This window comes from Rosa rugosa, chromosome 7 (genome assembly GCF_958449725.1).
Source record: "Rosa rugosa chromosome 7, drRosRugo1.1, whole genome shotgun sequence".
NCBI classification, from domain to species: Eukaryota; Viridiplantae; Streptophyta; class Magnoliopsida; order Rosales; family Rosaceae; genus Rosa; species Rosa rugosa.
This window is the reverse complement of record NC_084826.1, coordinates 16,263,644-16,280,155: the sequence shown is the minus strand read 5'-3', so window position 1 is coordinate 16,280,155 and position 16,512 is coordinate 16,263,644. Positions and strand designations below refer to the sequence as shown.

Here is a 16,512-nt window from a genome sequence, read left to right as displayed (position 1 = left end):
ATGGGGAGTGTTTATCGAGTTGATGATCGGACCTTTAGGGGTAATTTGACGGACAATTCAGTTATTAAGCTCAGGGACAGCGTTGGGGAGAATCTTTAAGGAGTTTATGGGGCATTACTGATGGCATTCTTGTAGCACAGAACTGCAAACTCTATTCTCTTTGGGTTTTGGACTATTTGCTGTTAGGATTAATTTATAGTTTTTAGTTTGTAGGTTCTTACTTTATATATGCAGTAATGGTGAATTTTGATTTGACTTGGCCTTTTAGACACCCTTGTACTTATTAGAAAATGTGCTGGGTGTGAGAGAGATGATTTGGGTATGTGCAGTCATGGAGGAGCACAAGATTGCTGGGTGTGAGTTGTTTTTTTTTTTGGTGTAAGGATAAAATTGGAAATTGAGAAATAACTTTTTTACTGCCGGGTACACTAAGAAATTTGTTGGGTACATTTAGCAAAACCCTTTTTTTTAGTCGAAGAGGTCATCTATTATATAAAGGGCAAATTACTGGTCACACCCTCATCTTTTTGGGATTCGACAGTTCAGTCCCAAGTATTGTAATTTTAACAAGTAACTCCTCAGACATTCAAATTTCACACAATTTAGTCCTAAATGACGATTTTACCCCTTCCTTTTTTTGTTTTTTAAATTCTTCTCTCGTTTTTTTTTTTGTTTTTTTTTTTTTCTGCTTCTCTCTCACTCTGTCTCTCTCTAACACCACCTGCGCGCACTAGCATTCCCCACCTTATCTCTCTCTCTTCCCTTAACCAATGTCAACGACCACCCACCACCACCATCACAACCCGCATTCTTCTCCTAACCTACATCCCCAATGTCCTCACCCACTCCCCGCCGCCGCTTCCCGCAGCTGTGCTGGACCGACGACGAGGCCCAAGCCCTCATCTCCGTCTTCAAGGACAAGTGGTCCTCCCTCGGCCGCACCAATCTCAAAGCCAACGACTGGGATGACGTCGCCGCCATCCTCGCCGCCCAATTCCCCCTCGTCTCCCCCTCCAAGACGGCCGCACAGTGCCACAACAAGATCGAGAAGCTCCGCAAACGGTACCGCTCCGAGAAGCAGCGGGCCTCGATCCGACCCGGTCGGTTCTCGCCTTGGGCTTTGTATCGGTTTATGGAGGAATTGGAGGGCGAGTCTGGTAAGTCGGGCCACACGGCCCGTAAAGGTGAGGGGAATTCGAGTTCTAGGTTTTTAGCTGATTTGGATGAATTTGTTGATGTACGGAGTGGTGGTGGTGATGCTGGTTTTCCTGTGAAATCATTAGGTCATAGGAATTTGGCGCCTTTGTTTAATCCTAAGATGAAGTTGAAGAAGAATGAAAGCTTAGGGTATCTTCGAAAATTCGGAGGAGTGGATTCTAGTGGTGTTAAAGATTTGGGAGGGGGTTCGGGTTTGTTGAGGAGTGTTAGAGAGGTTGATCCAATTGAAGAGACGGTATTGTCGATTCAGTTGCTTGGGGAGAAGTAGGAAAAAAAAACAGAGAGAGAGAGAGAGAGAGAAGAATTAAAAAAAAAAAAAAGAAGGAAGTGAGGGGTAAAATGGTCATTTTGGACCAAATTGTGTGAAATTTGAATGTCTAAGGAGTTACTTGTTAAAATTACGATACGAGAGACTGAACTGTCGAATCCCAAAAAGATGAGGGTGTGACCAGTAATTTGAATTCAGCAAGTAGTACAATAATGACATGCTTCATAGAGCATACTACCCTAACATACTACTCCCATGAGCATGCTACACACAACACACTCCTAACACCCCCACCTTTTTTGAATTAAGCTTGAGACAAGAAAACTTAGAACTCCAAAATAAGTTGAGACAACGAAGCTTCTAGTTTTCTTGTTGATTTTTCCTACTAAAAAAAAAAATAGACACATCAGTCTTTCGTGAAAAAGGATTCGAACCCAAAACTAAATCAAAAAAATAAAAAACTAACAGCTTTATGATCCCAATCAGATTGACTAGGGCCAACAACTTCCCATAGAGCAAACCCTAGATAAACAGTTCTTCCACTCTGATGCTGCCTTTGCAGGCAGGAAAACACCAAAAACATAGGCCTTAAAAACCGACCCCCCCCCCCCCCCCCCCCCCCAATGTCGTCGCCACTCGTCGTCGGAGCCAAGTAGAACTGCTGTCATCTCTAGCAGCCAATCCTATGTCGCCAATGGCAAGAAAACCATGCAATCAACTCCGTCAGCGAAAGCCTCTCCTCCGCCTGTAAACGACAACCATGAAGGCTGAAGGCTGAAGGCTGAAGGCTAGGAGTCTCGTGCCATCGTGGCCAAAATGATCACCATCTGAGAATTCGATAGGCCAACAAGACAAACCAATCGCCATCGCCACCAACGAGGGGAGTAGAAAGAGGTGTGCCACCACCCTTCCATGTTCAAGGTACAGGACTACTATGTAGTCGAGAAACCTCTCTTGCGAGAGTTGAGTTTGCAGTACCACCACCAGTCAATAGTGATAACGTCCCTAAGGGCAATCTCGAGAGAGAAAGTGAGAGCATTTTTTTAATCTTAGGTCATGAAGTGAAATTAAACATAATAATCCCAAAAATGTACAATCTTAAAGAGGTTACATTGTTTGACCGGTACAGAAGATTGGAAGGTGGGTGACCTCATTGATCCGGTACAAAAAGAATGGATTCAGCCTGTTATTGAAGACCTATTTACGAAGACGGAAAAAGATATAATCCTAGGTATCCCTCTGAGTCTGAGACTGGCTGGGGATAGAATGGTCTGGCACTATGACAAGAAGGGTGTGTTTAATGTTAAGAGTGGGTACTATGTAGCTCGTACGCTGGAGACACATACAAGTTCTGCTTCGTCTTCAGCCGAAGCGGGGAGTGAGGCCAATAGAGTATGGAGGGTTGTGTGGGGAGCACGGATTCCGCCCAAAATGAAGACGTTTATATGGAGACTGTTGAGAGGTATTTTGCCTACAAAGGATGCTTTGCGTAAGAGGGTACGTATTGATAATCCATGTTGTCTTTTCTGTAATTTGGAAGTGGAAACGGATGTGCATGTATTCAAGAATTGTGTAGCTTTGGAGTGTTTTTGGTCTGCATGTAATGTTGGCTTTAGACCAAGTTCGCAGCCTGGAACATGGGTACAGCTTTGGATTAGAGATGTGATTGATTCATGCACGAAGGCACAGATTGATAAGTTTTTTATGTGCTAATGGGTGATATGGTCAGAGAGGAATAACATTGCATGGAAGGGTGGGTTTTATAACCCTTTGAATATGGCTGCATGGGCAGCCCATTACTTGGAAGAATTCCAGAAGTTTCACCCCATTAAGTCTAAGGGAAGCAAGAGGAAAAATGTTAGGTGGTTGAGTCCACCAAGTGGAAGATTGAAGGTCAACGTGGACGGTGCATACAATTGTGAGACTGGACAGAGTGGGTTGGGTGTAGTAGTGAGAGATAGTGTTGGGTCTTGCAGGGCTGCTTTGGCAAGACCCTTACCTTTCGCTACTTCTGCGCTTCAAGTCGAAGCTGAGGCTATCCGTGCTGGGCTCCTTTTAGCTATACATGAAGGGTGGTCAGAGGTTGAGTTGGAAACCGATTGCGCTATGTTGATTACTGCCCTAGCCAATCTTAATGAGGACTACTCAGAGATAGGTCGAATTTTGGATGATTGCAAAGAGTACATGAGTGCCTTTAACTTTATACAGGTTCGACATATTTTACGTGAAGCAAATAGTGTCGCTCACCGTTTAGCACACTTTGCTAGTTTATCTTATTTTGATGATGTTTGGATTGAAGAGACTCCCTCTATTATTGAGGACGTTCTCTTTGCAGATGCATGTAATCATACTCGAGGTTTAGGCACCATGTCCCCCTCGCGGTATAATAATTCCATCAATAATAACATCTAATGGGGCTCTTAACCCCCTTTCAAAAAAAAAACAGAGGTTACATTGTAATAGTTTTTTTTTTTCTTTTTTTTTTTTGAAAAATGATCAAAGAATTTCACTCCTACCCTCATGTTGACTCGAACCCAGGACCTGGATCCTAGGTAGTGGACCTGAAAGAGGTTACATTGTAATAGGTTGATTATAAGTTAATTTAGTCTATGTAAAAGTTTCATTCAAATATGTGATTTTATACAGGCTGTCAATTTACACACTAACTTATCAATTTACTCAATAACACACTAACTTTTTCAAAGTTTGCCAATTTCCACATTTCCGTCAAGTTCCACTGTTAAGTGTCTTTCACACGTGAGGGTATTTTGGTCATTTTTGTTTGTTTGTGCTTATCTAATATTCTAATTCTTGTTAATCTTTTGCCCAAAAAAAAACGTCTCACCTTTATAGCGGCAGATAACTTTCTCATCTCCAAGAATTCTCTCAAGACCTCATGCTTGATCAAATCAAAATTCAGCCAAAGTGAGTCTTTGAGACGTACAACCCACTGCACAGGAGATTCAAACTGCATATATTGTGCACATCTGTGAATTTGAAATGGATGTTACGTACCAAAATAAGAGATTGTGAACACCCTCCAATCTATTGTAAGTGCTCAATCGACCCTTTTTTTGAGTATGAATATCAATCTCATATTTGGAATTTTGAGAGAATTTCATCCGTTTTTCAAAAAAAAAAAAAAAAAACAGAGAATTGGAAATGAAAAAGAAAAACAACTTCATTTGAAAGCAAAATCTTTTTTTTTTTTTTTGAAAAGGAAAGCAAAATCTTGTAAGAGGAGGCCTCTCCACTAGGATGAGTTTCATGCTGTGTTCTATAAGCAAAATCAGAAAAAATTTTACTGTCAGGGTTTTCATACTTTAGTATTGGAATGATTAAACTACTGTACATTACTATACAAAAAAAGAACTGCCGTAGATTCTTCTCACGAGTTGGAAAGCACTCTAATTATTCTAGCCCCTAACGTGGTAAATATCTGAAGATTATGGTCCCTTGTAGACCAATTAGCCTTATTAATATTACCTTTATGAAGTTGTCATCTATTAAGCTTGTGGTTAGCAGATTAGTGCCCCTAAGTGAAGAAAACAATTAGACCTAGCCAAGTGATCGATCGAGCTTCATTTGGGAAGGCTTATTTCAGAGATATATAGTTATATGCTGCTATTTTTCAAGTGATTCAGCTTAACTTGAAGAAGAGTAGGCCAAAATACCCTCACTTGTTTCGCACATGAGGACACTTAACGGGGATGGAAGTTAACGAAAATGTGGATATTGGCAAACTCTGGGAAAGTTGGTGTGTTATTGAATAAAATTGATAAGTTAGTGTGTAAATTGACAATAGAAGAAAAAAGTCAGGGGATATATATTTTGGCCATTAAGCCTTTTATAAATATAATTTGTTTATTTATTTCTAAACGAAATTTCGCCAGAGTTGAAATTTGAAATCCTTGCCTATAAACATATATTTAATTGAATAATTCTTAGGTTCACCCCTAGGGTGAACGAGCATATTCACTCCACTGTCGATTAACATACTTTTATTTAATAAATTTATAATCCAACAGTCTGTATCTTAAATTAGCCTTTAAATATCATCTCTATAAAATATCAATCGAATCAGAAATCGTTTAATTATCTAATTGAATCAAACAAATGGATGATTCTAATAACATTTACTATTATTATGATGAACCGTCCATGTCTTTTATAGAAATGAATAACTAAAAGGTCTTCAATTTGATTGATTTTTACAAAGTTAATATTTGTATTACGTTATATAACATGAATAGTTGGATTAGAAAATTATAAAGTTATTATGCATTAATCGCAAGAGATGGTGAATATGCTCATTTAACCAATGAGTGAACTTAAGAATTGTCCTATTTAATTTCATTTAAATTTTTTTCATTACTTGCCATACCGAGAAATTGTTGTAATTCTGTTTTCTACTTTTTACAAGCAGGAGTAGCCAAGAGGCTTGTGAGCCAAATGCTATCACTTGCAACAGTCTCATTATCATCCTGATTCCTATGCCATGTCCACAGCGCATGGGTTCCATTCGCTACCTGCAACTGTCCATGCCCAAAGCTCGCCTCCCTGAACATCGATATTGCCGGTTTTGGTTCTTCATACCTATATATACAACAAGACATGTTTTAGTTACCAAATATACATGAGTAATTTAACACATTAACTAAGAAATGAAAAGCTTCAATTCAACTTACTTTGTGGCAAGTCCTTCGCGGTTGCCTCCATCTCCAATAGTAATATGCACCGGACCACAATCATCTGCTTTGTCTTTGTAAACTCGAGTCTATGAAAGGAAACCAATTATGGGTTTTAGGGTTGAAAACCAATTAAGCAATGAAACTAGCTAGCTATGGCTCATATTTAAACCCAAGAAGTAAGGGTGAGGAAAACTTACGAAACGTTCATAGGCATGTACATGTCCTGCAAAAACAAGATCAACACGACCTTTATAGAGTAATTCTTCCATGGAACTCTTCATGTCAATTGATTCGGATTCACCCTGATGAGCTTCGTTAGAGTTGTACCATGGGGCATGGATAAGCACCACAACCCAAGGAGTTCTCCCCCTGTCAACCTTTGCCAAATCCGCCTGTAGCCACTTGTATTGTGAAGAAGCAGGATCAAAATCGGTGTATGAACCCAACATGATAACATGGACTCCTGCCACATTGAAGGAATAGTAGAGGTTGGATTCCGACCCACTCTGTTCGAACGGCATTCTCCACCTGGCGTTGTATGCCGTGAAGGGTTCAGAATGCACCACTGGGATCTTCTCGACCTCATGGTTGCCTTCTGTGACCATCCACGGCCGCTGGCTAGCCAGTGGCTGGACCAATCGGCCGAATGAGTCCCATAAATTTTGCTTGAAATCAGCATAGGACAAGTCTCCGGGCAATAGGAGTACGTCATATGGTGATTTGCTTATGTGTTGGAGGGTTTCGTTAGTCCACTCAGTCTGTCCAAGATCACCTGGATAAAGTAATAAACATGTAAACCAAATTAAATCAGCTGACCATTTTAAACGATCCACTTGAAGAAGCGAATGATACATATTAACAATTAGACAACATAACTAGTTACCTGCCACTGCAAATGTGAGAGGGAAGGCGGCAGGAGGGGTTTTGAAACTGAACTCGGGACCCGGACTGGAGCCGCAGTGGTAGTAGTATACTGTGTTGGCATTCAATGGACCGATGTCGACATGATGGAATTCTCCACTGTGGTACAATAAATAGGAGTATGAAGTTGTACTTCCAGTTGCAGAGCTTGAATAAGCACCAGGAGATGTGCCGTATTCCACTGTTGCTGGACTTGGGTTCTTTGTCATCCATGATACTCTCATTTTGTCTTCACCAACCAGAGATATATGCACCTGCACCGGTCAACAATGGGATTGTGAGAAGAGCGTGAATTTTTTAATTAAAATCTTCGTCATAATTAAGTCCAACTCGTTTATGACCAATGATTATTTGATAGTTGAAAAAGAATACTCTTTATTTGATAGTCCAGCCTTTATTCTCTTGTAACATCTTGTGGTAGTTCTATTGAAACATGAAATGCTTTAAAATAAAGCATCTCTGCATTTACCTCATCAAGTAACCTATCACGGTCACTTGCTGGGCCTCTAATTTTTCAACAACTTTGATTAAACATTTAAACACACCCAAAGATTCCAAACATAATTTGTTTTTTGGTGAACCATCCAAACATAAATTTTTATGACAGGATAATCCGTACCTTTCTATTCAATTCTAGAAAGACCACCAGTAGGTTTAAAGCAATATTTGAGTTGAAACGAAAATGATTGTAAGCCTTAAGAGCTTAAAGTTTTAAGGCCTTAATTAATCTGTACATCACACATACGTCATATACTATTTACTCTTAAAATCTTACACCTTATTAGGACTCTCTAAAAAAGTAAAATTGATTTTGTAAAATTTAAGCCGTACTTGTAGTTAATCATAAAATAAGGTTCAAAATCCATTTCCCCCGATGCGCCCCAAAACAGAATTTTCTTTTTTCATAACCCAAAAAAGGGCCTTGAATATAAACAGAACATCAATAACATCAATAATTGAGGGCAAATCAATTGTACATTTTTTTTTTGGTTAATATTTGTAGGGGCGGATCCGTGGCCACCTAAATTATAGTTAAGATTATACTCTGATTCTAGACCATTAGATCATATAGCAATTAATGGTTGAGATTAAACAAAATATTTTATTTGTTTTTTAATAATATATTCTATTATATATCTAATCAAATAACTAGCCATTAATTTCTTTTCTATTCTCCTTCAAATTCATTTATTACAGACAAGACAGACAACTTAAAAAATGCTCAATAATTACAGAATCCATTTCTTCAAATTACTTTCTTCTTTTTCTTATTCTCTAAATTCATTTGTTGCAGGAAAAATAATTAATTAAGAAAATAAAATTGAATTTTTTAATTTATTTTCATTGATATGCAACTCACCTAAGGAGTAGAATCAACAAACAAAGAATTTTTTTTCTCTCAACCTCTAAATAAAATTTACTCTATGTTACATGAAAAATTAAATAGTTTTTCAATTGGTACCTTAATGAGGTTAGAGAAGAAAGTAACTAAATAGATAATCTTATTTGATTTGGTATTCTAAATTGGGTTTTTCCTGCAGTAAATGAAGGATTGAGAAAAAAAGGAAAAAGGATAATCCTCTACTTATGTATTTTTAAATATACATTTATTGAAAAAAAAAACAATAAAAACTATTATAAATAAACAATAAAAACTATTATTTAATCTCAACCGCTATATGATGTAATAGTCTAAAATCAGAGTATAATCGACTACATGCAAATACTTTGTCATTTGGCACCTTGTGTCACATGTGACCTAGCATTTCGCTAAAAGTTTGAACTACGTACGACACATGGGAGTCTCTCGCGTGAACATATTCTCAACACTAAACCACGAAACTGACGACATGTTTGGCTAATCAATCGCACATCTTGTGGTTGGCGAAACCAAGAAACCAGTAATCTACCATCCCCTCTATCCTAACTCCCTAACCAAATTCCCTTTTTAATCGCATTCAAAACTTTCAGGTTTAATTCAATCAGTTTCCAGTTTCTGCAATAGATTATCAAGACGTCAACTCAGAAGATGTACCTGTTCTGGAGAATTGGAGTCAGGATCGGTATCCGACGGCACGTCGAGATTCTTCCGCGCCGGTGGACGGTTATACCCCTCTGCAACACCAGAGAACTCCGGCAAGGCCAACCCCAATAATGTCAGAACGAGAAACAGTCCCAGCCTCTGCGCACCCATTTTTGCTATTTCCAACAGCACAATACTCACTTGAGAAAGACAACAACCCAGAATTTTTAAAACGAGATCCCTTCGTCTTCCTCGTATGCAAAGAAAAGCTGTCAATATATAACTAATCCATAATCATATATATAGTATGATAATGAATCGTGCCCCTGGATTCAACTTTAGGAAATCTCTCAACCCCAGCGGTTTGTTATGACACGTGGATGACAGCCAGATGGACGAGTGGCTAAAGGAAGTGGAATATACCAGCGGCATCAGATTATGGGAAATCAGATAAAGAAGTCATGAGTGCCTGAATGGAGGTGGGAAATCAGGAAGTGGAATATACCAGCAGGCATCAGATTATGGGAAATCAGGTGTCTTATAGGTCTGAAACCTGAATGGAGGTGGTAGCTTTTTCGTGACGGATTCGGTGATTATTGACGTTTGTAGTGACTTTTATGGCGGTTTGTTTTACAGCAGGTTATTTCTAATCCCATGCATGTCACCAGTTTTGCTTCCTAGCTAAAAAGGGAAAAACCTCAAACGAAGAAATATGATTTATTGTTTTTATTTTTGTCAAATTCACACCGCCGTATAAGAATTGGTGACAGTTTGCTTCAAATGAGAAAGAAATCTGTTCTAAAAAGGAATAGAAAATTTCGTTTGGTGTGGAAATGACTAATATATTGTATGACACTATACAATTAATGTCATCATCTTGAATCTTGATAGGCTAGTAAATTATATAATTATCCTAGACATTAGTCAATAAATGAGGAAATCTAGAATATAAGTATTTTTACTAAATGATATCGGATTTCACCAACTTCCTTTTTCTGGCACACTGGAATTGATCTACCGATCTTAATATAGGTATTTTAACTAAATGATCGATATCGGATTAATTTGGTTAATTAATTCCTTTTTCTGGCACACTGGAATTGATCTACCGATCTTAATATAGGTATTTTAACTAAATGATCGATATCGGATTAATTTGGTTAATTAATTCCTTTTTCTGGCACACTGGAATATATTGGTGGAGCTAACTCATCCTAATCTTAACTATATTGGCGGACTGATTCATCCTACCCTTGAAAAAAGCCTTTTTTTCAGTTATTTTATTTTATTTTTAATAAAAATGAAGCAGGTTGCCAAATAATAACATTTACTTAAATAAGTATAGAAAATGTTTTGGTAATGTTAAATAGAATTTAATAGCTTTCTTCCCCCATCTGTGCATGCTGCAACATGGCTCCAAAAACCACTCTCCACGCTCTTTGGTCTTGTAAGAAAGTCAAGCAGGTTTGGTATCTCTCTCCATTTCATAATGCTATTGGGAGTTGGAAGAATGGAACCTTTTTGGAGTTATTCATTTATGCTACACCTCTCTCTTTAGTGTCTGAGTTGTCTTTTATTGTGGTCATGTGTCGACGATTATGGCAAAACCGTAGTGAAAAGTACTTTCAATGTAAATTTATTAGCCCTCAGTTAATCCACTTCCAAGTTCAACATCAGGTGCAAGAATTTGTCGCTGCAATTCTACCTTCCCCTCTTGGTTCATCTGTATCTACTGCTGCTACTATTGAACATTGGGTTAAACCTCTCTTTCCTTACTTGAAACTTAATGTTGATGGTGCGGTTGATTTAAAGGCTGATTTACGCAATTTGGGGGCAGTGTTAAGGAATGATAGAGGTGAGATGATGCTGGCAGTTTCTAAAGGAATGCAAGGTCGGTTCACTCCCAAGGCCACTGAATTATTTGCTGCAATATTGGGGCTGCAAGCTTGTATTGAGACAGGTTTCCAATCTTCTTCTTTGATGTTGGAAATGGATGCATTGGAGGTGATCCGTGATTTACATGAAGAGGAAGACAACATGTCTATGGAGGGTGCTCTTATAGAAGAAGTGAAGACTCTTTTCCGCATCTTCTCTCCGGTTATTTGTACTTGTACCCCTAGAAAATGTAATCAGGTAGCACATACTTTAGCTAGGAAAGCGTTTTTGTTTCCTACATTTCAGGCTTGGGTAGAGGATGGACCTCATTGGCTATCCGAAGTACTTATATCCGATGTAAATATCTCAATTGCTTAGTTGCTATTCTCTTTTCTCCAAAAAAAAAAAAAACTGCAATGGAAATTTCTTAATGACTTAACCAAGCAAATTAACAAGGCACTACATGTGACATATGTGTCTATCGACCTCAGCCTCACATCGATCACGGATATATTCATGGTCATGGGTCACTCAAGTTTTTTAACGAACTTTCTCTTTCGCACGTACAGGTGCCACTTCCTACCGACCTATATATATATCTTCCAAAGTTCATGTCTCTTTCGCACAGATGCCACTTCCTACCGACCTATATATATATATATATATATATATATGCATGTCAGAGGAAACAACGCACAACAATGTTAAGCGATCGATGGAATGTAGTGCTGATCTCAAGTAGTACTTTCACTTTTGTTCACACTCTGACCCTATTACCGAATCCCGATCAAGTCGATCTGAAATAAAATGACTAAAGCTCTGGCTAGGGTTATATTTTTGGGATAGCTCACTTTTGGGTTCAAGCCTTCACAACGTGAAGAGAAATTCTTCCATAGGGTCAGCTGTATTGTCAATAAAAAACCAGAATTTTTTCTCCCTTTTTCGAAACTATAATTACTTTTCTAAAAGTAAAATACTTAAAATACCCGCCTGCTAGGGCCTGATTGGTCAGCCGCACTGCCACGTGGTGCGGTTGCCGTACGCAAGAATCTCTCGAGAAGAGAATAAGATATCAGCACACAATTTGAGAGTAAAACTAGAGTTTTAAAATATACATAAACGACGGCTAATAACACTTCAGTCTTAATATGAATTAAAAGGGCATATCAAGAGTAATTACACCATACATTTACATAATAATATACAATACCATGGACTAGGCCTCATCATGGGCCGGGCTAGGGCCAGCCCTATCCTAAATTTTAGGGCTTAGGGTAGGGCCGAGCCGGACTTTGACCGAGTCAACAAAATTTAGGGCCGGGCCGGGCTAGGGTTTCAATACGTAAACCCTTACCCGCCCTTAAGGCCCATTCCGCACGGGTCAAAAGGGCCGGGCCGGGCCAGCCCTTTTAAATAGGGCCAGGCCGAGCTTTACTTAAATTAAAGGACTAAATACTGTTTAGTCCTTGAGCTTTTGACTATAAAACACTTCAGTTCTTAGCCTTCTAGTTTCACACGTTTAGTCCTTGTACTTCAAAATTTCGGACCAATAGGTCCTTGCCGTCTAAAACCTCCGTTAAGTTGTGGCGAAATGTCTATTATGCCTTCAGTTTTTTTTTTTAATTAATTAATTATTTTATTTTTTTGGAAAAGGAATTTTTTTTTCTTCCATTTCTTTCTGTTTGTTTCTTCATCATTCCTCTTAGGGGGTGGAGGAGAAGAGATAAAAAGAAGGGCTAAATACTAGTTAGTACCCTGTGGTTTAGGTCCAAAATCAATTCAGTCCCTGGACTTCTAATTTCATCAAAAACACCCCTGCACTTTCAATTTTGATCTAATAGGTCCAATTCGTTAATATTCTGTTATGGGTTCAAGTTATAGTTGGATTATTTGTTGAAAAACTATTTATTTTTAATAGTAGGACTCACTCCTAATGTAATACCCGCAATTTTCATTTTCGTTTCATGAATTAGTACGAAATGATTAAAGTGATTTTGCACGAATATTACTCTAATTAATTCATCTTTTTGAATTATCGAAGTCCCGAAACTTTTCTTTTTAACAAAAGCTCGGATTGTGCGATTCAAGAAAAATCGACTTTTCTACGTACGGAATTTTGGAAAACTTCCTTCATGAAAGTTGTAGAGCTCGTCGATACGATCGCGTGCATATGTGGAATGCAATTTTCGGAGCTCGTATGATTAAGTTACGATTATTTGAAATTAGGGATTCTTTTTGAAATAGAAAATTATATTTTCTTCTTTCTTTTTTCTTTTCCTTTCCCTTTCCCCGGTCCCTCCTCTTTCTTTTCTTTCTTTTCCTTTTCTCCCCATGGTGCGCACTACCTCTCACTCTCTCATCCATCAGTTCATGCAACACTAGAATAATATCCAATATTTATTACTTGGTATTTGATTTTGAGTTAGTGGGTGTCGGTGGCAATCATCCTTTCATCACTTTTCTGCTTCTTCTTCTTGGATTCCATGGGGGCAGCAGCAACAAGCAGCCCATTAGGCGTTGTCTACCGCAGAATAAAGAAAGAGAAGAGCAAAGAGTCTTTGCTTTAATTGCGATGAGACTTACCCAGAAGGTCACTTTTGCAAGAAAACAATTATGGCCATTCTTGAGGCACCGGCACCACTCGATACAGATCGCACTACCACCTTCCTGTCTTCTCTTCCTTCTCCATTCTCTTCTCTCTCCACTGAGATTGCTTGCTCGGTCTAGTCGGCCACCGAGTTGACTCACTTCCTCGTCCTCCAGAGCAAGGAGCTCCAGTCCGTGCTCGAAGGATCCGATTCGAAGTTCGTCGACCTGTTTGTAAAAGATTTGAGGTTTTGGTGTTTGAGAAGGGTTTGAGTACTGTGGGTGAGTGAGGGACAGTTCAGAGGTCCAATCCAGTTATAGAGTAATGCTTTGGCTGCTTTGGAAGCTATTGATTTGGATGTGGCTGAGGAGTTCTGCATTTTTGGGAGGACTTCGGATCTGTGGAGTTGAGAAATGAGAGTGAGGGAGTGAGAGTTCGGTGGAGCTTGCAGATTTTGATGTTAATGTGATGATGATGTAGGTGATGATGATGATGATGTGGGTGGTGATGATGGTAATAATGTAAATGGATGCTACCCTTGTGCTGCCGGAATTGGATGCAAACTCATTTTGGCATGATGACAGATTGAGTTACATGAGCATGAGGGCCATGAGGTGCAGCAATCATCGAGTTCATGACCTTGGCAAGATTCGGGATAAGGTGAGAATCCTATCCTTATAAATTAGGAATTCAAGTTAGTTATATTAACTGACTAATTGTTGAAAAATTAGTTATTTATGGACAAGCATGAAATGGCCTTTGTGTGTAGAAAATTATTGTTGTTAGTTAAATTGTCGACGGAGTTGAATTAGTTCGTGGAGTTGAGAAATTGTGATAACAATGGTCTGCATAAACATTTTGTAAAAATGTTAGTGAGTAAAGAAAAGAAAGGTTTATATATATTGGGTGGCCTTAGTAAATTGTAGTGCACCTAATATGTCAAATCGATATCACAATTTTAAGAAATTGTTCGGTAATTTGAGTTAATTATCGAATTAGTCTCGATTGGTCAAAATTGGTCAATCCTGGTCAAACCAGGAAAAGTTGGGTTGAATTGGATTGAAATTGGGAAGTAATGATTCGGAATGCGATTTGTGAGAATCCGACCGTTGGATTTCCGTATATGTGTGGTTTATGAATGATTGCTAAGTCAAGATCATTATTGGACTAGGTGATTGACGGTTTGAGTTGGTGGACGATTGTGGATCGTATTTTGAGCTGAATTGAAGACGCAGCGGGATTATCGAGGTGAGTAAACCTCACGTGGTTCATATTACGAACCCAATACAATTAATTGCTTTATTTTGTTGCAATCATATGAACTATTGTTGGTGTTACTAGACATTCCTGTGTGAATGTCTGTATATATATTATTACGTGAAATAATATGTATTGTTGGAGTTGTGTTGAGTTATTGTTGAGAAACAATATATTGTGAGAGATATTGAGTTTATTGTTGAGAAACAATATATTGTGAGAGGTGTTGAGTTTTATTGTTGAGGAACAATAAATTGTTGTGATCTGTGGAGATCACTAGGTCACGAGGTGACCATGGCATCTATTAGTGAATCACGCTCTCGTACCGGGCTGGTGGTTATTAATAGTATTAAATCGTAATCACGTCTGTGGCCGGACGAGTGGTTACGTTCAGTTAGAGCTCTAGTCTGTCTGCCAAATGTGGAGTGACCTTATGAGTGAAATTGAGAGTAACTCATAAGTGTCAATATATATATGGTAACCTGATGAGGGAAATTGAGAGTAACTCATAAGGGTCTATATATATATATGAGTCTGTCTACCAAATGTTGGGAAATCTTATGAACGAATTTGAGAGTAACTCATAAGTGTCTATATATATATATGAGAGTGAGTGATCTTATGAGCTAAATTGAGAGTAACTCATAAGTGTCTATATATATATACGAGAGTGAGTGATCTTATGAGCTAAATTGAGAGTAACTCATAAGTGTCTACATATATATATGAGAGTGAGAAAGTAACGTGGGTTTGTGGTAGTCTTGAAATCTAATAAATCAACAGTTCTTTCTTGTTTACTCATACTGGCTGTAAAAAGCTTACCGGGTTTTGTGTTGTTGCAACTCCCGGTACACTATTCAAATTGTGTAGCGGGTAATCCTACAGGACAGGAGAACCAGGACGGTGATCGTGCGGTTAGAGCAAGTTGTTAGAGTTTTACAACAATTGTAAGTTGTGAGGTGTGTTATGCTCATTTGAGCTTTATAATATATTGTGAGAGTGAATTGTAATAATGAACTCGAAGTTTCGAGATTTGGTTTTTTTGTAATTGTAATTATTCAGGTTTCGGATTTGAATTTATCATTCAAAATCCGGGGCGTGACAGTTTGGTATCAGAGCGTAAGGTGCATATTTGGTGATGTGTCAATACCTTCCGAGTGATGGCCCGTCTGCAGCGGATCCCCATCGTGTGCTCTTCGGTATTGGCTAAGTCATTGGGTATGCGTGAGTGTTGGGAGTTGTTTAGGCCGCTAGGTCGTTTAGGGAACGTGAATACCTTCCCTATAGTATTGACTTGGTTAATATGAATTTGTATTTGACTTATACTGTGTTTTAAGTGTTATACATGTCTTAGCCAAGCATACTATACTCCTTAGGTGATGGAGATTCGAAGGGGTTGTACTTAGAACCTTACAGTTGTCTTGTAGGTTCGTATTGGAATAAGTTCAGTGGCCGCGAGTTACAATCCTTGAGGAATAGGAACCTCTTGATTCAACTCTGTTAAGTCAACGAGGATTGTTTTATGGAAATGAGGTTCTTTTGATTGTTGAAGTGTTTGGTTGAAGACATGGTGTGGACCTATGCACGTACCTAGTGTGGATACGAGTATGAATTGTTATAAATTTTGTCTTCTTAAGTTGGACGTACAGATGTTTAGATGAGGTGTACGTAT

At 38.5% G+C, this 16,512-nt stretch overlaps 2 protein-coding genes and 1 long non-coding RNA gene across 3 annotated transcripts; 2 read left to right on the top strand and 1 right to left on the bottom strand.

The window, feature by feature from the left end:
* Nucleotides 1-5,812: 5,812 nt before the first annotated feature.
* Nucleotides 5,813-9,950, bottom strand: LOC133721372 (probable purple acid phosphatase 20). The gene is made up of 5 exons (XM_062147961.1): nucleotides 9,134-9,950; nucleotides 7,061-7,352; nucleotides 6,375-6,949; nucleotides 6,175-6,263; nucleotides 5,813-6,082 (listed from the first exon to the last, which is right to left on the bottom strand). Exons 1-5 carry the CDS (start codon nucleotides 9,290-9,292, stop codon nucleotides 5,896-5,898), a joined length of 1,302 nt encoding a protein of 433 aa, XP_062003945.1. The 5' UTR covers nucleotides 9,293-9,950; the 3' UTR covers nucleotides 5,813-5,895.
* A 581-nt stretch (nucleotides 9,951-10,531) lies between these two features.
* Nucleotides 10,532-11,374, top strand: LOC133722914 (uncharacterized). Its single transcript, XM_062149766.1, has one exon. It carries the CDS (start codon nucleotides 10,532-10,534, stop codon nucleotides 11,372-11,374), a length of 843 nt encoding a protein of 280 aa, XP_062005750.1.
* Nucleotides 11,375-12,985: 1,611 nt separating this feature from the next.
* On the top strand, nucleotides 12,986-15,759 carry LOC133722430 (uncharacterized). The gene is made up of 3 exons (XR_009852732.1): nucleotides 12,986-14,243; nucleotides 14,755-14,831; nucleotides 15,711-15,759. It is a non-coding gene; the product is annotated as an uncharacterized LOC133722430 (long non-coding RNA).
* The last annotated feature ends 753 nt before the right edge of the window (nucleotides 15,760-16,512 follow it).